The sequence below is a fragment of the Lycorma delicatula genome, chromosome 2 (genome assembly GCF_047948215.1).
Source record: "Lycorma delicatula isolate Av1 chromosome 2, ASM4794821v1, whole genome shotgun sequence".
Lineage (NCBI taxonomy): Eukaryota > Metazoa > Arthropoda > Insecta > Hemiptera > Fulgoridae > Lycorma > Lycorma delicatula.
Window position 1 is genome coordinate 140,629,969 of NC_134456.1, and position 26,026 is coordinate 140,655,994.

At 29.4% G+C, this 26,026-nt stretch overlaps 1 protein-coding gene across 4 annotated transcripts in view; it reads left to right on the plus strand.

Annotated features, from left to right (window-relative positions):
* Positions 1 to 304: 304 nt before the first annotated feature.
* Positions 305 to 26,026, plus strand: part of LOC142319270 (ribonuclease P protein subunit p40-like) — a 73,101-nt gene continuing 47,379 nt past the window's right edge. The window contains exons 1-3 of one of the 4 annotated variants that reach the window (XM_075356349.1): positions 305 to 688; positions 11,211 to 11,352; positions 15,278 to 15,442. In XM_075356349.1, the coding sequence (XP_075212464.1) occupies positions 566 to 688; positions 11,211 to 11,352; positions 15,278 to 15,442 (430 nt within the window). In that variant the 5' untranslated portion in view covers positions 305 to 565. Of the gene's footprint in view, positions 689 to 11,210; positions 11,353 to 15,277; positions 15,443 to 18,087; positions 18,192 to 26,026 lie in introns of those variants that run through there. The other 3 variants (XM_075356347.1, XM_075356345.1, XM_075356346.1) reach the window with 3 other exon arrangements.

The window sequence follows — 26,026 nt, forward strand, 5'->3', positions numbered from 1 at the left end:
CTGATAGCATATCCTTCTTCACACAAGAAATATTACAAAGTAGCTATTCTAGTTGACAACGAAAATAAAATTGTAATTGCAAAACTATGTTAATGTGAAAAAAGAGAATCTTTTAATGTTACGCATTTTAATGTAAAAGTTTACTACTAATATCGTTTGCTAAATTAACAAACTCAAAAAGTAAGTTTGTTTACACAGGTTGTTAAATAACAGTAACGTTTATTTTGCTTCATATATGATGGAAAATAATGTTTCAGTCCTAAGATCACGTGATTACGATGATATTCTGTCGGCAGAACTGCATTGGCAAGACGTAGTTTGTGAACGGAACTGCTTTATGATACAACAGCTGTTTAGTGCAATTTAAATACTGTGGGGTTGTTTGTAATTGAGTGATTCGTTAATGATTTTGAGTTATAAATAATACCTTGGAACAAACGTAGCAGTTTGTGTATTTAGTTCGTATATCTATCGCTTCTGTTCTATAAGGCTATTTATAGATTTATAAAAACTAAACGTTTATGTAGTTATTTCTTTGCGTTACTGCGAATGGTCTTGCTTTCCAATGTTGTGTCCAGAAGTATGGAACTTCAAGTCGCCTTCTGATCTTGTGTCTGTTTATTCTGGAAATACGTCTGATTTAAAACACTGTGAAAACCTAATAAAAAATCATTACTTCAATCATAATGTAAGTATTTGTGTTGTAAACCTTGTGTATGTGAACGTTGCTTGTGATATCGTGCAGCGATAAACTGCGTTTTAAAATTATTCTTGCCAATGTATTTAGGAAGTATTAATTGTATTGCCTTTGTTAATTAGATGATGACATAATCCAGTTTTTACTGTCATAGGATATTCAAATATCCTATGCACACTGCTCTAGAAATAATTCGATGTTAATATCCTAACTAATTTTTGATTAAAATATAGTTTGAGAAATTATTTTTACCGTTCCTTGCAATTCTAATATACTTTTTATGAATTAATGTTACTGGCTTAACTGATAAGTGCCCACCACTAATCTGTTATTTTTTGTAGTTTTCATATGTTATTAAATTAATATCTTAATGACTGTAATTCAAATGTAAGACACCATACTATGTGATTTGATTGTTACGCATATTTTCCCCAAAATAAGCTGTTTTATAGTATATTACCTGCTACCTTTACATAAAAAATATGATTTTATAGCCTTTGATTTTCAATATTGTATTATGATAAGGAAATAATTTCAATGAACTATACATAAAAATTGTAGCAATAGATTGCTTATAAAATAAGTAGCTCTTTTTGTTGTTTTTATTGCTTCATTAATTTTTTTTTGAACAGAATAATTCAAATGATAAAATTGATTGTAACCAAATTTTGAAAATTTCCTTTTAAGCTTTTATAAGTTGACATTAGCCAGTTTTTAATCAAAATGTATAGGCCTCTTCTATATTGTGGAAACATGTTTGTGTTTAGTTTTTGTTGGTATTGGTGTGTTGTAAATGTTTACTTTAAACTTCTTTCTGTTTAAAAGAATGTGACAATACTAATGAGTTTGCTTTGTATTTAGGCTTGTTTTTATTAAATTTTCAAAAATTTTTAGCTATTTTATCTATCGTGCATTTTATAATTATTCAAAATTAGTTTGTAATTGTATTGTAATAGTTTGATGTGGAGAGACATAACTAATAATTACACATAACAGCTAATTATGCAGCTTCTCTTCAGCAAGTTACCTTGCTGGTGACACCCATTGTAAAACTTTGGAAGTCTCAAAGGTATAGAACTTAGTTGGATTATATATGAGTAATTTGATTCATATTTTGTTTTTTAAGCAGTATGATTTTTTCTCAAGTTTAATGTGTTTGCAGATTTCATATTATAAAAATGAATTGAGACCTTTGTTTTTATGTCCCACAAGTAAAATTTACATGTTATAGTGTTGATAGTCTTTTGTATGTGTATTCTGTTATGATTTATAAAAGTTGATTTTGTTTGGCAGTACCTGATTGCCTTCTTTTTATTTGTGCATAAGCTTGTTTTCTATTGTATTTTGTGAATATTTAATTTATGTACTTCTCCTGGGTTCCTTTGTATATTTATCTGTTTTGTTACTGTACTCTATGATCTGTATTTTGTTTATAGTTTTAAAGCAACATAGTAGTAACCTTTCCTGACAATTTCGCAAATTTTTTATGAGCATTTGTTTGCAATTTTCTATTTTATGCAATGTGTAAGTGTGGTGAGTAGTCATTAACCTGTGCCAAAGGTTTTGTCGTATATCTTCAGTGAAGTTTTCATCTAAGAGAGGAGTATGTATAGGGCAAGATAACATTTGTTTGAATGCTAAATGTTTAGGCTGTGTGTTGTAAATAAATGTGTCAGCTGTAAGAAATTTTTAATTTATATTAAAAGTTTATTTTATCTATTTTGGACTATATGTTGTTAACATACTAATAATGCCTATAGTTTTATTTTTAAAATTTAGTATTGAGTGTCTATAATTTGTAATATTCAGCCAGGAAACCAGAAATGAATGAACCTGCTAGTGTAGAGAGAGGGCAGTGTTTATTATGGATGAAGTAATTGTCTAATGTGTTTTATGTTAGGTTTTGCTTTGTTCAGTTTTGTTTGTTTAGTCTTTTGCTTTGGTATGTAATATAGATGTTCTGTAGGCTTAATTATATTGAATAATTTAAATGAGGAATGTTAACAGGTGTTTATCATTTATAAAAATTTGTTTCAAGAAATCAGAATGGGCTCCCCACATCAAAGCAAAGAAAAACCTTTATATCAACTTATGTCTAGTAGCCATATATACCAGCAGCTGGTAAATGCTTAGTTTATATTGGCCATTTTGTATTTTTAATATAAAAATCTTTTTCTCAGGAATGGTTAATCATATAAAGTTGAAATTTTATATATTACAAAGAGTACTTAGAGGTCTATTTGTGTAAAAATTATAAACGTGAACTCTCAAACTATTTCAAAATGGCAGCATGTAAACTTTTTAATTGTTAATATCTTTGCAACTGCTGTATTTAGATACAGCAGGAGTATTTAATACATTAAAATGTAGTGCTGTAATACAGTACTGTATTTAAATATATTATTACAAAAAATGTTAATTGTTTTATGACAAAGAAATTATATCTTATTTATTAAAATCCATTCATAAATAACAGTTATGGCAAAAATTTTTGACACGAGTCATTTGAGATCAGTGTTTCTTGATATAGGGATAGTGAAATTAGTCTACAACTTTACATGTAAACAAAAATGAAATCATTTTATGAGAGAAAAAATCATTTATTATGAACATTATACATATTTACAAGTACATATGTAAAGTAATTTAATGAGATGGTTATATTTGTTTTTTATTTAAAAGTTTCTTCATACACGGATCTATGTTAGAAACACACAAAAGTAAATTGTTTTCAAGTGATTAAGATGATTCCTTTATTCCATTTTTAATGTAACCATAGACAAAAAACCCTCTTCATAGAGGTAAAACATGGTGAAAGGGATTAATAATATTTTCTACGGTTCTGTGACTAAATTTCCATATTCACTTTGATAAACAAGTCAAAATGTATCTAACTAAATCTTAAGATGTGAATTGCAGTGGTAAAGTTTTATTGGCAGAAATTTCAGTGAGTTGGTCATGAATTCTTACTGCTAACTTAGCAGTTGCAACAACATTTTTCTCTGAATGGATTCAGTACCCATCTCTTCAAGAAATAACTTTTATCTTCCGGTAAATACTTTGCCAACTGAATTTTTAACTTGCGCAATGCATCTTCATGATATCCAAACTTCATCTTTTTTCCTGTTTAGCCTCTGGGAATTACCGTTCAGGTACTCCAGAGGATGAATGAGTTGATATATATGAGTGTAAATGAATTGTAGTCTTGTACAGTCTCAGTTCGACTATTCCTGAGATGTGGTTAATTGAAACCCAACTACCAAAGAACATCAGTATCCATGATCTATTATTCAAATCTGTATAAAAGTAACTGCTTTTCCTAGGACTTAAACACTGAAACTCTCGACTTCCAAATCAGCTGATTTGGGAAGACACGTTCAGCACTAGACCAACCCATTGGGTTATGCTCTCCAAACTGTGGTGAATAATAGTCTCTTTTTCATATAGATTTTTCTCAATATATCAGAAATGAGTGGAAATGTATCAAAATTTTTGCTTTGAAAGCAAATAATTTAGATATCGAATTTCTTAATGAAAGCATGAACTTCGTCATTAATAAAATGTTTTTATCACATCCTTGTAAATTCACATTGAAGTCATTTAAATGCTTAAATACATCAGCTAAGTAAGCCAACTGCTACTCTTTATTCTGTAAAAACATTGAAATGGCATTTTTTATCCTGGAAAAATATTAATATTAATTCATCTTGCAATTCCAATAACTGGGCTAACACTTTCCCCTGCGATAACCCATCTGACTTCTGTGTGGAATACAGATCTTTTACTTTTGCCCATTTCATTGCATAATTTAGCAAACAGCCTGTTCTGTGATGGTCAGCTTTTAATAAAATTAACTGTTTTTACAGCTTTACAAAAAATTTATTTGAGATTTTCCAGCATATTTTTTGTGGCAAGAGCATGTCTGTCAAGAAAGCAGTGGTTCATTCCGCCCTCAGTTAAGACTATCTTTTAATTTTTTCAGAAATCCACTTCTTTCCTGTTATCATATTTGCAGTCTAATTGAAAAAAAATAAACAGTTACACAGTTTGACTCCACACTAAAAAACTGGAACCTCAGTTATTATTTTCAACAAAACTATGCTTTTAAAAACGTTAAAAAAGGCACCATATGCATGTTTTACATTTAAAACTAAAGTGACGTTCTGCAAACCCTTATGCCTCTTTTATACTGCTGAGAGCACATACAAACATATCATATGCATGTTCGAACACGACACTCACAGTGAATATTATACAAGCAGACCAAATTACACAGAGCACGTGCACATCAAGTTAGAACCTTTAAATTGTTCATGTTTGTTTACTTAATAGATGCATGTTCATACCCATTACTATCAATGCAGTGAAGTAGTTTTAACAAGGTTTCATTGGGTTGGGTGGTTGCAAAATATTTGTTGTATATATTTTTTATATACTTTTTGGGGGCTGTGGAGCTAAAAGATTGAGAATCACTACTCTAGATTAAAAAATTAGTTTTTATTTCCTCCTGAATAAAATTAAATAACTCTACATGACCTCAATTGGAACAATTTTATTAATGTTATCATGTAATAAATTATAATAATTTAATAATATTGAAAATATTGCAATAAAATAAAATATTGAAATCATGAAAATATTATAATAATAATTAATATTAATATTGAAAAATAATTTGCATTACACATTTTTCATTTAATGAGCAGACACTGGTTAGTAAACAAACTGTTTTTTTTTTTCAATTAAAAATATTTAACATAAGTAAATTATTGTATTGGATAATAAAATATTAATAAAAGAAACTACAGCAGCTGTTCAAAATGATGGCCCTCATTCAAAATACATGCATCCAGCTTTTTTTCACTGACTGCTGGACTCTTTCAAAAATGCCAGGTGTCTGAAAAGTCCTCTCAATCCCATTTAGAATTGTTGTGCGCAATTCTTCTATAGTATCCGCAGGGCGGTGTCGTATACAGTTGTCCTTAAATGGCCCTATAAGAAAAGTCAAGAGGGTTGAGATTGGGAGACTTCCCAGCCCATGCTACTGGGTCTCCTTGAACAATCCAATTGGATATGCTTCATTTAGGTGATAAATTGAACTTGTCTGTAAGGAGCTGAAGCCCCATCCAACATAAACCACACCTTGTTAGGTGTGTAGTGGCAAATCAACTAGAAGTGGAAGATCAATTGTCAAGAAGTGTGAAATATCTTTCACCATTGAGTGTTTTCGGTAAAAAATATCAGACAAATAAGTGGTTACTCAGAATACCAGCCCATACATTTACAGAAAACTGACATCGGTGATGGTTATCTGAAATAGCATGAGGGTTTTCAACTGAAAACATGTGCATGTTATGGATATTATGAACCAAACTTATAAATTTGGCTTCATCAGTAAAGAAAATATCATTCAAAAAATTTGGATTAGTACATTTTCAGATAAGCCATTGGCAGAGCCAAATGTGTAGAGTATAATCTCATGGTAAAAAAACTTGTACTCATTGAGAGTGATAAGCATATAGATTTTGCATATGTGCTGCTCATGCCAAACCTTCTAAACTGTTACATTACTAATATTGAACTCCAAGGCTAGCTCTCTAGTACTTTTTCAGGATGGTTAGATATTTCATCGTAACACATTTCTTGAATTAAGGTGTACATATTGAACGTCCTTATTTACCACTTATCTCAGTTTTTAAGCTTCCTATTTCTCTGAGCTGTTTATGAATGGATGAAAACATTGTGTGAGAAGGTAACACTCAACTGGGAAAGTGTTCCTGATACAGCTGCCCCCTCAAGAGCGCGGTAACTTGTGAGACCATACGTTAAATGTCTTCAGTCTTTTCTAAATTAATATATATATGATTCCCGCTACATGCCATGGTGAATAAGATAATGGTAAAAAAATAATTAACTTTTACAGCACAGATCACCGTATTCATTTGGTCAGTAGCAAAAGACAAACTGGGTTTTGGCTTTTATTTATATTTATAATAATTACTTGTTAAGTAACAACATCTGTTTTAATGCAAATTATTTTTTAATATTAATATTATTTACTATTATTTTATTTTCTGATTTCAATAATATTTTTTTTTGTTACAATATTTTCAATATTATTAAATTATTATAATTTATTACATGATAACATTAATAAAATTTTAACAGTTGAGATCATGTCAAGTTATTTAATTTTATTCAGGAGGAAATGAAAACGGGTTTTTTTAATCTAGAGTGACTTAGTTCAAGAATTTTGCCATAACTTTGGTATTTATGAACAGATTTGAATAAATAAGGTGTCATTTTCTTTGTCATAAAACACTTAATATTTTTTTATAATAACGTAACGCTTACATAAACCAGTGGTTGTAAAGATAAACCCACCGGATTGGTCTAGTGGTGAACGCGTCTTCCCAAAATCAGCTGATTTGGAAGTCGAGAGTTCCAGCGTTCAAAGCCAAGCGTTCCAGCCTAGTAAAGCCAGTTATTTTTACACGGATTTGAGTACTAGATCGTGGATAACGGTGTTCTTTGGTGGTTGGGTTTCAATTAACCACACATCTCAGGAATGGTCGAACTGAGAATGTACAAGACTACACTTCATTTACACTCATACATATCATCCTCATTCATCCTCTGAAGTATTATCTGAACGGTAGTTACCGGAAGCTAAACAGGAAAAAGAAAGAAAAGTGGTTGTAAAGATATTAACAATTAAAATGTTTTCATGCCACCATTTTGAAAATGGATTGAGAGATCAGGTTCATTATTTTTATATAAGTAAACCTCTAGCTACCCTAGCAGTACATGAAATTTCAGCTTGATACAGTTAACCATTCCTGAAAAATGAATTTTTATGTTAAAAATACAAAGTGGTAGCTGCTAAACTGAGCAATTTCGGATAAAGTTGATATAAAGTTTTTTCTTTATTTTTGTGTGGGGAACCATCCTCTGGATTCTTGAAATGGTTTTTTCACAAGCACCCTGTTTATTAATAAACCTTTTTTGCATTCTTTACATGTACTTGTAAACTTTCCTTAAATAGCATGCTGATTTTTTCTTAGTAAAAAATCATTATTTTCCAAAATGTGATATTGTTAAAAGAAAAAATTCAACCATTATATTGATATTAATTACAAACTTGTCTAATTGAGTAATTATTTGTGTAATAAATTGTGCTTAACTACTGTTGATAATGAGTTAATTACTTCTCAACTGTAATGTTTACATCCTTATTATATTAATTAATTTAACTATTTAGGCCTTTTTTTTCAATATCTTTCGGTTGGTTTTTGGGTCAAACCTGTGTTCTGATTTCTTACTTTGTAATTGTAACAGAGCTATTTATTTTTTACTTTTTTAAGGAAGTATCTGTTGATTTCTTTGTTTTGCTTCAGTAATTTTGTGTTAATTGTTTACGCGTAGGTTTTATTTACATTAAATTTATTTTACTTTTTTCCCATTTACAATTTAATGCTCTAGTTTGATATTCTTCTGCTTTCATTTTCATTCTATAATAATAGTTTTACTTGGATATATTTCATTCTTGTCATCTGTTTCATATTTTTTCTTATATTTATTCATTTGTATCTTCGTATCTTTGTTTTTAACCTTTATTCTTACCAGTTATGATTTAATTAATTCTGAATGCTGTATCATGTTCTTCTTCTTAGTTTTTTTTTTTTACTTGTTAATTTTGGGATAGGGTTTTAGGATAAGGAAGTGAAATTTTTTGGCGCATGAAAAATACCATGCCTGTCCGGGATTCAAGCCCAGGCTCATTCTAGGTTTAGTTAAATGGTTTTTATGGTAGATTAATGAAGGTATTTTTTTATCTCTGATAGAAGTCATCATGTTTTGATCTCTTTGAATACATATATTTTTTTGCATGATATTATGTTAAAGCTGCCTTATATTTTTAATTTTGTTTATTTTGGTATACTATGTTAGTGTAAGTTAGAGTAGATGGAACTACCTTTTTGAAACTGTTATAAAGTTATGCAGAGAACAAATTGATCTTTTAACATTTTTAGAATATTAGTGTAACAGATATGTTAATATTTACCTGAAGTGTTATCAGCATATACATTTAGAAGTATTTTTTCATATCTTAATTGTCAATATGTAATTCATTTGTGAAGCTGACAAGTATGAATCAAATTTTTTTTTCTTTGAATACAGCTCCTTTGTGTCTGGTTTTGTGTCTTAAGTGCAATTGCTTTTTTATCTAAATTTTTTTGTATAATAGTGAAATGTACATTACACCAAATTTAATAATATGTTTAATATGTGGTTAGTAGCAATAAATATGTACTTAATGGTGTATATGTTTGTGTTTAATAGTGTCATATATGTGCTTGTAATATAATTTATTTCTTTTGAATAATTAAAAGTCAAAATCTGTTTATGTGATATGTAAGATGTTAAAAAGAGATAATTTTTATCTTTATGTCATTAAAAGAAAGAAAATGCAATTTGCTATCAATATGTTTATTTGTTAGGTATATCTAAATACCCTACCTAATTGATACATTACCTACATATCAGAACTACAAAACATTTCAGAACTACCTTTGCTTTATTTTATGTAGATTAACTGGAGATAAATATTTAATTTGCTTCAGATATGTATTTAACAGTTATGTAAATACTACTTGTTACTTATTTTACATTTTTATTACTGATAAATTACAGTTCTGGTTGTAAATTTTATTAATTACTTCTAATTGTGATTTCAAACTGACCTTTTACTGTCATTGACAACCTGTCATTGTCATTGATTCTTGTAGTGTTACCAGCGCTTTCTGAGCTCGTTCTACTAGTGAAAATAATGGAAAAAGTTCATATAAACATTGATCCGGAAACATTCCGTTAATGAGTTACGGCTAGTGAAAGAGTTCTCCCTGATTCCTGGGCAAAGTGCAAGATAAAACCCTAGTTCTAGGAAACCCAAATTGAGATGGGTTTTTTTTATGATTTTTGATTTGACAAATTAAATAAATAAATCATGTTCCAGAACCATATTTACAGTAGTTTTCAAAATATCTGACATAAAACAGAAAAATTTACTGTTTAAAACAAATCTTTGTTAAATGACTAATAAATAAATGCATAAAATTTATTACCAAAATTTGTAGAAAATTTAATTCTGAGAAAATTGATGTAAAATAAAACAACAATAAAACACAAATACAAGTTCAAGAAATGTTATTTTATTATTAACACTTAGCATATGAAAACTTTTAAATGTTAACTACAGAAAATGAAGTTAACATGCATTTGATACATTGTTAAAAAAATAAAAATGTAATTGATATACATCTAATAAAGTTTACAGTAAATTTAGTTTGCTCAGTAATTTGGGTTCCTAAATTTTCAGTATGGTTTTATTTCACTCTTTGCCCAGGAATCAGGGAAAATATTTTCATTAGCCATAACTCACTAACAGAGTGCTTCTGGATTCATGTTTATGTGAACTTTTTTCATTATTTTCATTAGTAAAAGGAATTCAGAAAGCACGCGTAACACTACATTGATTAGTACGTATATATATATATATATATATAATATCTGAATTCTCTAGCAAGATAGAAAACAACCTTTTAGAATTCTTGTTTTTAATAGAAAAAAATTCTGAACATAATTTTGTAAGCATAAATTAACAGTAGTGCAGAGTAGTGGTAAAATCTAATTGTACAATTTCTTCGCCCTTTATAAAGTCAATCTAAGAAATTCACTTTTCACTTTATAACTGACTACTCTATGTAATACTAGTGAAGTATTGAAGGTTACATGCTATTTAAGGCAATAAATGTAAATAATTAATATAACTGTGTTAATTACAGTAGTAACTTATCTTGTTAATATCTGTAATAATGAGTTATATTGTGAGTTTTATTTTTTAACTGATAAGTAAATGTATTGCTGCTTACAAAATGTTATATAAAAAGGAGTTGTTTTCTAAAAGATGTTAAAGGGATTTTCTAAAAGATGTTAATTTTAATTCAAATCGGTAATCATTTTTAAATTAAACTGTTATGCTCATAATAGTTGATCATCAAGAATAAAATTAATTCGTACATCAATAAGACAGTAATGTCATGTTTGTAAGATGTTTGTGATTATTATATTACATAATAGTCTTATTGACATACAAATTAATTTTATTCTTGACAAATCAACTATTATGAACATAACAATTTAATTTAAAAATGATTATTGATTTGAATTTAAATTAACATCTTTTAGAAAATCCCGGAAGATGAAGTAACTGTCCTGAAAGTACCAGGATTTACACTTTTTAAATTGTTGGTAAGTGGAAATTTAATTTTTATCAATTGTATTAATACCAACGGTGCCAGGTGCTTAGTAAATTAAATCTAAATATATATTTAATTATTATATAATATTTGCTTGTGTTCTAAGTAAATATTTTAGTCTGTTGTATAATATTTGTGTTTAAAATGAATGCCTCTGTTAGCTACTATAATATTTTTTTTCTCTACTGTTTCAGGTATCAGTAGTTTTGCCAAACTGCCCAAAAATACCAGAATATCTTTTTAATGAGTTGAAAGATGACTGTGATTATTATAAAGTAAATCTTCCTGTTAGTCAGCTGATTGAAAAGGAGTTCATTGAACTATTTGTCAATGCTGGTGAGTATTTGCAAACATATTATTGTTTGTAAAACATGTTCAAGAGTAATATTAATTATTGTTGCAAATATAAAATTGTTTTATTAATAGATTTTTGTAGCTCACTGATCTGCCCAAGCTGAAGGTATTTTTGTTAATTGTTTCCTCATTCCATTTTAAAATTGCTCTTCTGAATAAATCTTTGACCTTGGTTTTCAACATTTTCATTACCTTGTTTGAAATGCCTCTCTTTGCCTTTCTAGCATTTTTCTTCCATAAAATATTTGGTGCAGATATAAAACCGTAGATATTTGGTACAGATAACATATAATACTAATACTACATCTAATATTGTATTGTTGAGAAAAACTGTTAAAATTATGTTTATTTCTTGTAAGGTTCTTGCTGCACTAATCTGGGTTTTCAGGTTTTGTTGTCTTGTTGATTAATAAAACAAGTTTTAATTATAATAATACATAGCTTTTTTATAATCTGATAGTTCTACAATGCCTGGTATATCTTAGCATTCTGTAATTATAAAAAATGTGAAGTAAGGTAAAAGGCAACAGCCAGAGCCACATCTAATTATCTGTTCCTCATAGACTGAGGTTAGAAAATGTTGGCAGCAGTTTAACGCGTACTATTAGCACTAATGACTATAGCAGTTGATGGCATTTAAATTTTTTTTAAATACATAAATACTAATGTAACTTGATTTGCAGTTTTGAGTAATAAACAATAAAGGAGTTACTGAAACTAAACATTAATAAAAATGTTAAACAAAAGAAAAAAATTGTATAAAACTTCATTTAGAAAGCACAATAATGTGCTGCCTGTATTTATAAAATAAAACAAAAAACTGAAAACTACATTAATGTTTGATTTTTTTAATATTAATTTTTTTTCTTTCTTTTTACTTTTAATAATTATTTACTTCTAAAATTAATAATCTAAATCTGCATCAAGTAATTTTTTCTTTATTGATGAGTTTATTATTTTTTTAATATGTTTTAAGTAACACTAAATGTTTTGTTGATGACTGTAATACCACATAGTTTTGGTGATTTATAGAAACTGGCTAATAAATTTGGTTTTGACTATTTAAAATTTCAGTCTCCGAGATACTATTCACTGAGGTGTATCAGGTATAGCAGAACTATCAATTTTATAGGATGCAGTTTATTGTCTTATTCAGGATCTGCCATGTAACTATATCATATAAATGTATTTAAGTTATAAGTTTCCCTTCCAGAGATGTGAATTAAATTAAATTATAATGGATGTGGCAGTGAATCGGGCAATTTGATGTTCTGTGGCCTGCAAAATCAGATCTGTTTGCATGTAATTTTTTCCTTTGGGGTCAATTGAAAACGCACATTTTTCAATCACCACTCCACACAACCTCAAGGACCTTCAAGAATGGATACAAGTAGAGGTGGCTCAAATTCATCTGGCGATGCTACAAAATGTGATGAGAAACCTACTTATAACACTGTTAGAAGTATGAAACTAAATGGTGGCCATCTTCAAAATGTTATTTTTAAATAATTGTAAATAAGGTATTTTTATATTGTATGTAATAAAGAGATCAAGTAATATGTTTTTACTATTTATGGTGTATTTTTAATTACCTGATTCACTGCAGCACATGTACTATGCGGATTGTAAGTCCCTTTACATTCTAATAAATTCAGCTTAATTGGACTCCACTGCTGCTGGAAATGGTGGGGATTGTCCAGTGTGTTCATTCATAATGGGATGACCTTAGTCATAGTCAAGTGTGGAACAATGATGGATATGAGTATATTCACTGTCAAAGAGCATTTGTTAGCTTGTGTGTGGGTCGATGAACATCCCTACACTGGTAAAACATTGGAGAGTGTTATGAATAACTTCTTTGTGCGTTTTGAAAAATCATCACCATCACAGCAAATGTTACTGACATATGAGAAGAAGGCTTTTGCAATGAGAAGTGTTCTTAATGCACCATGCAGCGGAAGGCTGAGCAATCAAGCTGAGATGTGTGCTGCTGTGAAGACATCAATTCAATGATCACCGATAAAATCAACAAACATGCAAACGTTTTACAGAGTTAGATATTCCAAGATTGACAATGCGAGACCATATGCAGAAGGATTTGAAAGTTAAATGTTTTTGTCAGCTACAGTTAATGAGTTAAGTGAGATGACCTAGATCAATGTGTTTATGCATGTCTGTTATTGCTTGAACACTTTCCAAGAGAAAATGATAAAAGAACATCTTGTTTTCAGATGAGTGTGAGAGGTTTATCGAAGCTTTTATAAACAAAATGTTTTTTTCTGGGTGAAAAGTCAATCCTCATTTTTTTTAGGAAATTGAACACTATCTTCCTTTGTTATGATTTGGGCTGGGATGACAGCTAAACATCTCTTTGGTCCTTATTTTTTTGATGGCACAGTTATCAGAGAATGATCGACAAGTGGTTACTTCCAGAATTAATGGCAAAAGGGATCGCTGATATTACATTTCAGCAAGACTGTGCTTCAGCGCATTTTGCTTTGAATATCCACAGATGCCTCATTGAAATTTTTTCATATCATTGGATTGGATGTGGGTTAGAAGAATTACTGGCTTCATTGCCTTGGCCAGCAAGAAGCCTGACCTCACCATACCTGACAATGTACTCTTGAGTTTTGTAAAATAAGAGAAATGAAAATGCAGATACGTCAACAAAGAGCTCCAAGACGCTCTTTGGTCAGTATCTGAAATGATCACCCCTGATATACTATTGCAGATGAACAACTAGACGTGGAGGCACATATATCTGTGTTTTGAACATGGTGGAACCCGTACAGACATTTTAGATCTGTAGAAGGTAAGCTGCACCTATCCTAATAATTCCATAACTACCATAAAGGGACATCCTGCCCACCCATATTTTATTTTCTGAGTTTTATTTTAACTTATCAGGATGATGTGTGGTGTATAAATTAGTTAATGATATAATTGCTTTCATTAATTCTCAGTATTATGTAGTTGTTACATTAGTTTGTGACTTATCATTAACGAAAGACTTAGCAGTGATAGATAGAGATGCTAATAATGTTCATTTTTAAAGTGAAATAATTATTTTATACCATTTCTGAGTAAATCAGTTTTCATTTTTGTATAAAGGATTGATTAGTTTTTTGGTTTAGTTATGAAAAAAAAATTCAGTTCTTAGGGATTAAAATTACAAGAAGAGGAGCACATTTAATTAATAAAACAATTTATATATAAATAAATTATATGAAATATAAACCACAAAAACACAGTAATTAAATAAATTAAGCTTACCGTATTAATTTCCAGTTATCAGTTTTAGTGGTATTCTGCATCTTTATGTGGTATTAAATTCTATAACCACATTAAAACATATTCTTTTATTAATTTGTCATCTTATTCAAAATTGTGTTTTGTTTTGAAATTTTGAATTGTATTATGAACATATATATATAAATTTTGCTCTCAAGTGTACTGGACAGCAAAGTTTAATAATTCAAATTAAAACAATTTTGAACAAAATTAAATATTATTGAATGAATATGTTTTAATGTAGTTATAGAATTTAATAAACTAAAGATGCAGGAGGATACTATGAAAATTGATTATTAGAAATTAATATGATAAATTTAAGTTACCTAATTACTGTATTTTGGTGGTTTATATTTTATATAATATTGAACTTTATTAACACAGTGGTCAGTATGTTGAATTTAAAAAAAAAAAATTTATGTGTATATATATATAAAACACTGAGCAAGGCAAAACCATAAAAAAAGTGAATTATTAAAAATATATCGATCCTTGTTACTGGAGATTTATAAAATGTGAAACTTATTCTTTTCTCACAAACTTTTCTATAATTTTAGCAACATATTTATCCAGTTTGATGAAGAAATAATTATTCTGAATTGAATTTTTACAGGAGAACTGAGTGCTTTGAGTGTAGGAACTAGAATTGATATTGATGAGTGCGCTTGTGTTGCACCTAACGGAGTATTGGTGTTATCAGTCGCTAGAGAAATTTATCAAAAACTTGGCATAGAAGGAACTCCTTGGGGAAATTTGTCTTCTTCTTCCAATAGATATGGTTAGTTAAATATTTTCTATATTACTAATTTTTTAATTTATTCATTAAGGATTTACAGTGTTTCTCTTTTGCTGTAATATAGAGATAAGAAAGAAAGCTGTAAATCTTTATAATCAGAAGCTTTGGATTTCTAGAGTAGTAGAACTGCAATCTGATTGCCATAGAATGATATATACTGCCAAGAAAAAAGATTACCATTGTAACATTTAACAATGTTGTAAAGTTAGACCATTCACTGTGAATTTGTGACAGTGAACATAGAATGTATTTATTCCGAAAGCATTTAGTACATGGTACATTCAAAACAGATACTCTTGATAATTTATTTATTTAGATGATGAAGAATTATCAGAAGAGGAATCTGGGCGGGCATTCGGGTAAATCGTAACATTTTTAGATAAAACAGAAGATGCATATGAAGTCTTAAGTGTGTTGTCATCACTCGCTTTGTAATGGAAGTAAATTCAAAGAATATACTTATTTAACAAAAATTTAAGCTTAAAGGAAAGTTTCTATTTTTAGAAAATAATGCCCATGCACCAAACTCGCTAGTACAAATTAGAGAGCTGTTTCATTTGACACAGTATGGCAAAATATTTATTACAGACATTGCTGAACACAATTTTAATTTCTATATTTGTAATAAAATTAATTATAAATGTATTGTGAAATATATTTTTGTGATGTGATATAATGTCATATTACAGGTACTAGATTGCAGTACTGGTATTTTAGGAAACCAATTCTTTAAATCACTTCTACATAAACTTAAATAGTGTTTAAATTTGATTTTTGTTCTTTATGAGATGTTAAATTTATTCTATTTATTATGTGTTAACAGTTGTCTTTTTACAAATTATTTTTTCTATTAATTCATAATACAAGTACTCGTGTTAAATGATTATTAAACAGGGCTTACCAGTAACTTATATACTTTTAAAAGTTGAAAGTATTCTCCAGTAATAAATAAGGGTTTTAGAATTAATGGTGGTTGTAATTTAAAAATAACGTTTTCCATTTTTCAAAACTCATCACATTTACATATTTAGAACTCTATCCTGATATTATTTAAAATCAATGAATGTATATATATTGTTTATTTTCTTATTTTTTTGTATATGAAATCACTTCTGTAATTTAGGTGTGCATTATTTAAATATTGCAGTTATGGAAGTATGATATTGATAAGTCATGCTTTTTTCCTCCTACTAATGGAGACAATTAACTTTAAGATTTTCATTTTTACTGGTTTCTCCACTACCATTAACAAGAACAATCCTGTACAGGAGATAATGTAGAGAATCGTGCACAGTGAAGTGGTGGAATTAGGATAAGTGCTAATGACTGAAGCAACATTTAACAAACTGGTTTACATAGGTAGAGATCAAACTATGCTGAGTGAAGTTTCTATTCATGATGTTGGTATTGTGATACATAATGATTTATAATAGCAGCCAAGCTACTTAAAAAATTCATAGAAGCCTTTTTTTTATTGATATAATTGTTTTTTTTTCCAATAAATTACAAAAATATTTCACATAAAAGGATTATGTATTTATTATTGTAAGCATCTTAATTTTTCTCTTTTTTTAATATATATAAATTTCCTTCTTAGTGTAATGTGTGTTAGTTGAATCAGGTTAATTTAACATACATGAGTTGAAAATCAAAAGATTTTGATAAAGATAGGGAAATCATTTTATTTAATACTGAAGATATGAGATAAATTGTTTTTATTTAAATACTTTACTTTCTTAATAGCCTGCAAGCCTAATTGCCAGTCAGTAGTTGATGTTTAGTTTCAGTAGTTTATGTTTAGTTTAGTTTCAGTTTTTTTTTTTTGTTTTTTTTTTTTTTGTTTGTTTTTTTTCGTAAGACTTAGCCATTAATCTAATTCAAATCATCTAGTTGTACCAGTAACATGAAATTCAATCAACTGAAAATAACAATTTAATTAAATTTGAATCATAGCCGGTCAATATTTTTACTCACTGTGAGTTTTATATCTTTTAAAAATAAACCTTTAATTTTTAAAAACAAATTTTGTTGTATAGCACTTAGTTTGGTATCAGGAATTTACAAAACTTTTCTATAAAATGAGTTAAGATAATATAGAAAAAGTCTGGTTTGAGTAATGCAAGGATTATTCCTTGCATTTATTTTATTCTTAATAATTATTTATAAAATGACTCATAATAATATTACTACATTAGGTTATTAATAAAACTTATTTTATTTGTAGAACAAGTGATTGTTGTAAGAATTAGCTTGTGATTGTAAGAATTAAGTTTTTTTGGTCTAAATAGTCTTGCATAATTTTCTTTATTATGAATTGTTATGTGAGGTTATGATGTGCTCATAATTAAATTTACTTTAAATGAATGTAATCTGATATTCAAAAATTGTGGATACCAGGTAAAAACTAGGTATTCAAAGTTGTTTATACAAAATATATTTCAGATCTATTTCATTGTAATCATTAGAACAAGCATGCAAAATTTGTATAAGTATTCTTTTTGAATACTTACATACTTATTTTTTGAAAAAGGTATGCAATTAGGTATTAAATGATTTTTATAAGTTTTGTATTGTGGTTTACATCAATATTTTACTAGAAGTTAAATGAACATTTTTGATAGAAGATTTCAACCGATATTGCAATTAATGTTGCTCAAGAACTCTATATAATGTTGAAGTAAAATGTTTCGTAGAATTGTTCGTTGAAGCTCAGGATTACTAAGCGTTAGAGGTAAGTCTAAAAAAATTCTGTTTATAGAAACAGAGTAAAATTTAACTATATTTGTAATGTATTTCTTTTAAGAAATTAAATAATTGATTGAAGAATTTATAAGATATAATCCTTGTTAATTAATTGTATAAATGTAAAATCATGAACATAATTAAATATTCTCCAGTATTTCAAATTCATTCTATCCTGTGTTCTTATTTTTGTAGCTTATGTCTTTCAGGGTTTCTCTATTACCTATAATAAAGTGTCTTTTTTTAGGCATTTGTGTAATCTCTACCTGAAAAAAAACATTTCAAGATATTCTATTTTTCAGAAATACTTTACATAATAATCTGTTTTTTTAAAAAAGAGAGTGTGTTTCCTTTCATAGTATGAATACTATTTCATTGCATTTCCAGCCAAAAATGCTCAAAACTTACAAATTGGATGTAATGTCAGTGTTAATCATTCATGGTTTGACTTTCATAATATGTACTGAAAGGTTTACTATCTATCCCCTAACAAACATTTCTCCTTGTTGTGATCACTGCATAGCAATTGTTATAGTTTATTTGGCTTCACACATATCATCCACATTCATCTTCTGAAGTAATACCTTATGATGGCCGGAGGTTAAACAGAAAAAAGAAAGTTTATTTGGCTGATTCTTAGTAGGTCAGAAAATATTAAAAATATATTTTTATTTTTATAGAATTTATCTTTATTTAAATTTATTTTATTATTTTTTTTTTAAAATGGTACCAAGTGGTACCATTTTGTTTGAAAATGGCAGAATAAGGGATTTTGTGTTAAAAGGAATGAAGTGAAGATGTTAGAGAAGGCTTTTGGTTAGAATAAATTGTCAAAACTACAGGTTTATAAGTCGTGCAAACAGTTTCAATTAGGCTACAAAAGACAACAATAACAAGACTTTCAATAAGACAACAAAAGGGTTGGAAGTCTTAACACATCAACAACAGGTGAAAATATTGATAAAAGAAGGACAACATTTTATTCAGTAATAGTACAATCACTACTAGAGAAGTTGCTGAATAGGTGGGAATCTCTCATGGTTCGTCTGAAACAGTTTTGACTGATATTTTGAGTATGAAATGAACAACAAAATTCTCTCCAAAAGTTTGAATTTTCTACAAAAGTAGAGCAGAACAATTGTTAGAACTGATATTGATTACTCAGAATTACTCAAATGTGTCATTTGCATGTACAGTTGTGATATTGAAACAAAGGTTTAGTCATTCCAATGGAAGCTTCTTGGATAACAAAGACCGAAAAGAAGCACTCCAAGTTTGATTACATTTTAAGGTTACTGGTTTTTATCAGGTTACTGATTTTTCGATTACAATGGCATAGTCCTTTATGAATTGTTACCACAGTGTTGTACAGTCAATAAACAATATTATTCAGTCGTTTTACATAGTTTATGTGAGGCAGTTTGAAGAAAATGACCACAAATGTTGTTAAACAATTCTTGGGTTATGCACCACAAGAATGCTCCAACTCATACTTCATTAGAAATGCGATTATGTACCAGAAATAACTCTAAATTGATGTGACAGTGTCTGTAATCTCCAGGTATGGCAGCCTAGGACCTTTTCTTGTTTGCATATTAAGAGAAGATTAAAAGGACAATGATTGCGACGGTAGAAAAAATAAAGAAAGATTTGCCAAGTGAACTTAAGACTATAAAAAAAAAAATACTTTTCTTAAATATTTTGAGAATTGGGAGAAATGCTGGCATAAGTGTGTTGCATCCCTGGGAAACTACTAATTTAAAGGGGATCAATTTTATTATAAAAGACTAAAAAGATTTTTTTATAGAAATTAAAATTCTCATTAATTTTATATCGCTCCTTGTTTAAAATTGCAAGTCTTAATTTATTTTTATACGAATTTTCTGTTTTCTTTTAAGTTATTTTTCATTTAATTTCTCCAGATATTTCTATCCTGTTTTCTCCTTTTTTCATAGTTTGTCTTTCAAGTTCTCTTTACATTTGTTATCTGTTATCTGTTTGTGTCATCTGCTTAACATTCATATTGTTAATCTATGCAATTTATGCCTTGTTTCTCTCACTGAACTTAATACTTCTATCTGAACTAAAATCTAAAATAGAACATCTATCTGTATTCTTTAATTGTTTAGTGATTTACAAAAAATCCTTATGGGCATGTTTCAGTGAAATGCATAGAATTTATTTTATCCAAATGGAATAACATCATTTAATCATTTTTTTACTTATTTTTGTAGAATAACATTAATTTTATACTCTTGATTTGTACTTCGTTGGGTTTTAATTATTTACATTTTTTATTTTTTTTGTCTTCTTAGTTTTTTGTCATTTTTTTTGTTTTTTTGTCATTTGACTGGTTTGATGCAGCCCTCCAAGACTCCCTTTCTAGTGCTAGGTGTTCATTTCACTATACCCCTACATCCTACATCTCTAACAACTTAACAACTTGTTTTACATATTCAAAACGTGCACAATTTTTTCCTTCTACCTGACCCTCTAATATTAAAGCAACTATTCCAGGGTGCCTTAATATGTGGCCTATAAGTCTGTCTCGTCTTTTAACTACATTTTCCAAATGCTTCTTTCTTCATCGATTTGCTACAACACCTCTTCATTTGTAACTTTATCCACCCATCTGATTTTTTACATTCTCCTATAGCACCACATTTCAAAAGCTTTTCTAATTTTTCTTCTCAGGTATTCTGATCGTCCAAGTTACACTTACATATAAAGCAACGCTCCAGACATATACTTTCAAAAATCTTTTCCTGACATTTAAATTAATTTTTGATGTAAACAAATTATATTTCTGACTGAAAGCTCGTTTTGTCTGTGCTATTTGGCATTTTATATCGCTCCTGTTTCGTCCATCTTTAGTAATTCTACTTCTCAAATAACAAAATTCTTCTACCTCCATAATCTTTTCTCTTCCTATTTTCACATTCAGTGGTCCATCTTCATTATTTCTACTACATTTCATTACCTTTGTTTTGTTCTTGTTTATTTTCATGCGGTAGTTCTTGCGTAGGACTTCATCCATGCCGTTCATTGTTTCTTCTAAATCCTTTTTACTCTCAGCTAGAATTACTATATCATCAGCAAATCGTAGCATCTTTATCTTTTCACCTTGTACTGTTACCTTGGATCTGAATTGCTCTTTAATATCATTAATTGCTCGTTCTATATAAAGATTAAAAGTAACGGGAATAGGGAACATCCTTGTCAGACTCCCTTTCTTATTACGGCTTCTTTCTTATGTTCTTCAATTATTACTGTTGCTGTTTGATTCCTGTAAATGTTAGCAATCGTTTCTTCTACTTCTGTATTTGAACATTCATTTTTTAAAATGCTGAACATTTTATTCCAGTCTATCGAATGCCTTTTCTACGTCTATAAATGCCAAGTATGTTGGTTTGTTTTTCTTTAATCTTCCTTCTACTATTAATCTGAGGATTAAAATTGCTTCCCTTGTCCCTATACTTTTTCTGAAACCAAATTGGTCTTCTCCTAACACTTCTTCCACTCTCTTCTCAATTCTTCTGTACAAAATTCTAGTTAAGATTTTTGATGCATGACTAGTTAAGCTAATTGTTCTGTATTCTTCAAATTTATTTGCTCCTGGTTTCTTTGGTATCATGATTATAACACTCTTTTGGAATTCTGACGGAACTTCCTCTTTTTCATAAATATTACACACCAGTTTGTATAATCTATCAATCGCTTCCTCACCTGCACTGCGCAGTAATTCTACACATATTCCGTCTATTCCAGGAGCCTTTCTACCATTCACATCTTTTAATGCTCTCTTAAATTTAGATCTCAGTATTGTTTCCCCTTTCATCCTCTTTGACTTCCTCTTCTTCCTCTATAACACCATTTTCTAACTCATTTCCTCCATATAACTTCAATATACTCCACCCACCTATCGACTTTGTCTTTCGTATTATAAATCGGTGTACCATCTTTGTTTAACACATAATTAGATTTTAATTTATGTATCCCAAAATTTTCCTTAACTTTCCTTATGCTCCGTCTATTTTACCAATGTTCATTTCTCTTTCCACTTCTGAACACGTTTCTGTAATCCACTCTTCTTTCGCTAGTTTGCACTTCCTGTTTATAGTATTTCTTAATTGTGTATAGTTCCTTTTACTGTCTTCATCACTAACATTCTTGTATTTTCTACATTCATCCATCAGCTGCAATATATCGTCTGAAATCCAAGGTTTTCTACCAGTTCTCTTTGTTCTGCCTAAGTTCGCTTCTGCTGATTTAAGAATTTCGTTTTTTACATTTTCCCATTCTTCGTCTACATTTTCTACTTTATCTTTTTACTCAGACCTCTTGCGATGTGCTCCTCAAAATTCTTCTTTGCCTCCTCTTCATCAAGCTTTTCTAAATTCCACCGATTCATCTGACACCTTTCTTCAGGTTTTTAAACCCCAATCTACATTTCATTATCACTAAATTATGGTTGTAATCAATATCTGCTCCAGGGTAAGTTTTGCAGTCGACGAGTTGATTTCTAAATCTTTGCTTAACCATGATATAATCAATCTGATACCTTGCAGTATCGCCTGGCTTTTTCCATGTGTATATTCTTCTATTATCATTTTTAAACTGGCTGTTGGCAGTTACATTTATTATAAGTAAATGCATTGATATATTTGTTAACTCTTTTTGCATTGAACTGATAGTGATAATTTTGTTTAATTTGAATAAATCTTTTAAAAATTTGGAAAACTGCTTGGCCAAATCAAGAAATTTTGATACTTAAGGTTAAAAATGTTGTATGTTAATTTTTGAAGCGAGTATTTATATTGTAAAACACCAAAAACATTAATTTAAATATAATTTTTTCTGATATAGATACAAATCTAAATTATTTTAACTTATCTTTAATATAGGTTACACTGTCGCATTGTTTTTCCCAGGTAGATGTAACATTGCTATTAATGTGGACAGTTTTCCCATTAACATAATAATTTTATTACCCATAGTGTGAAATTTGTGTGTGAAAAATTCTTGTGAATTGATCAAATTGACCTTGTTTGGAACAAATTTACTATTTACGATTTATTAACACATTTACTATTTATGCTTTGAAGCATCTTAATAAAACTAAGCTATTTATCATTCCCATGTGTATTTCCACGTGAAATATATCAGGTGAAAAGATTCCAAGCATCTTGGAGCAAGTTGAGATTTTGAGTTACAAAAATGGGTGGCTGCTAGTGTGTCGTTTAGTGCCCATAAATTTGAATTGTGTAGATGGATACTTATTAAATTAAAAACAAACTTATTCATGTCTTTATGAATGTACTACATTTCCTAAAAAAAATAATCCTATACTTAAAAGATAAAATGCCCATACTATCTAACCAGATATTGATCTGCTTTTATATAACTTGGTACCATTTGAAGTCAGGTATTAGCGTTCACTAACTTACTGCAATGTTTCTGTTGTAGCAGCACTGCATTGAAATGTTCATTGCTTTACAGATATCATCATAGTTATTACACAGCTATTATTGTTGACCAGAATTCATTTGTTTGTAAGTTAAGTATGTTGTTGTTTGGATGCTTTAGTATACTATTGTAAAAATTTCATTGTTAGAGTTCTAGTATTGAACAAACATTACACTTCAAATCTAGCAAACGTGAAATAAAATTATGGAGATGTTTAAATTGATGGGGATAATGGTTATAAAGAAAATATCAGATAACAAATGTATAAAACAATTTTCTGAAGGAAGAAAAAGTATTACTGATGAGAAAAGGTCAGGGTAACCGTTGAGGAGAGTTGAAAACATGGTGAAAGTTTATCGTTGTGTATAAAAATGATCAACTGATTTTCAGAAATATAGCAAACAGAAGCTTAATTAATAGAGAAATAGTTAGGATTTTAACACTTGTAAATTGTGCTAAGTTAGTGTGCAAACCATTTACTGATGAGTTGAATTCGTCAAGAAATTTTGGAATTGTAAGATGACATTATGAACCGTGTCATTGCGGGTATGATTAGTCATGGTTTTACCAATGAAACTGAAATGATGCGACTAATTACACAATAATAAACTGCCAATTTTCAATGCCCAAAATTTTGTTCAAATTAAAAGTCAAAATAATGCTACTGAATTTTTGTTAATTTCAAAGAAATTATTCTCTTCCAGTTTGTACCAACTGGGCACAGAGTTTCAGGCTTACTATGTAGACTACTGAAAAAGGTGTGTGAAAAAATTGATCAATAAAAACCCAAAATCTTTGCCACCATTTGATTGATCTTTAATCATAATTGTGCATCTACTCGCATGGCACTGTGTGAGAGTTTAGCAGGAGAATACAGCTATGAAAACTTGTAATTTGCTAAAGAATCTCCAATTGGTAGCACTTGAAATAATTTATAATTGGCAAGTTGTTGATAAAGTAAAAATTTTTTGAAATATTATGAATTCTTTCAGATTCATATTTGTAGTGACTTAAATAGGCCTGTGGAGACCAGTTTGATCTGATATTAGTTGTTTTCACTTATCCCATGTTTATAAAGTAGCCACAGATTTCATCAATATACATTATTCTGTATATTGATTTGCAATGCATATTTATTTATAATTGCTGGGAAAGTCATATAATTACAAAAGTAATAAAGTCATTCCATTAATGGTGAATAGTAATTACTGAGCAACTTTTGGTGTTGAAGATGTGATATTATATATAGTATGTCTGAAAAGTTCCTGAACTAAACAAAATAAAAATACATATTTAAAGATAAATGAATTTATTCACTTCAGCCCTCTACATAGAACCCTTCTCTAGTTATACGCTCATTGCAGCGCTGTTAGAGCCCATCGTTCTGGAGAAATCACTTTGTGGGATCGCTTTCAACTGCTCGGTGCAAGCTTTTTAGATGGCCAGAATGTTGTCGAAAAAGCAGCCTTTCATCTTCAACTAGAGTTTCAGGAACAGAATATAGTCTGGTAGAGACAAGTCGGGTGAATAGTGGGTGGGATAAGACAGTGATTTGATTTGCGGCGTAATAGTGTGTTAAAACTGTTACTATGTATGCCGGGGCTTTGTCATGCAAGAGACTCCAACTGCCCAGATCCCAATACTCAGGCTGGATTCAACAAATGTGACGCATCAGGTATTTCATTACTTCTGAATAGAATTTACAATTTGACCAGTTGGAACAAATTCATGATGAATCAGGCCCTTTGAGTCAAAGAATGCAATCAACATTGTTTTCACTTTTGATTTTTGCTGCCTAACTTTCGCTGGTCTTTGTACTCCAGGACTCAACCAAGCAGCAGATTGGCACTTCGTTTGCAGATCGTATAAGAAGCACTAGATTTCTTCCCCAGTTACAATTTGCAAAAAATGTTTGTTCCTATTGACAGTTTCAATGAAGTCTTGAGTGCAAAAAATACGTACTTGTTTATGTTCCTTGATCAAGAAGTATGGAACAAAACGAGAGCACACCTTTCGATGGTTCACTTTTTCTGTTATAATTGTACGTACTGTTTCTTTACCAATGTTTAGCTCTTCTGCTATGGTCTGAAGGATAAAATGAAGTTGCTTGAGCAGGAGTGCGTGCACTTTCGCAACAGTTTCATTGTGAACAGCTATTGACAGCTTCCTGCTTTGTCCATTGTCATCCAACAACTCTCTACCATCTTTAGATTGCTTCCACCATGTGTATGTTGTAATATGAGAAGTATGAGATGCGGCTTCATCACTGATTGCTTGCTGTATCATAGAATAAGTTTCAATGAAAGATTTTTGAAGTTGAACAAAAAATTTTATTGCGCTTCTCTGTTCCATGTCTCT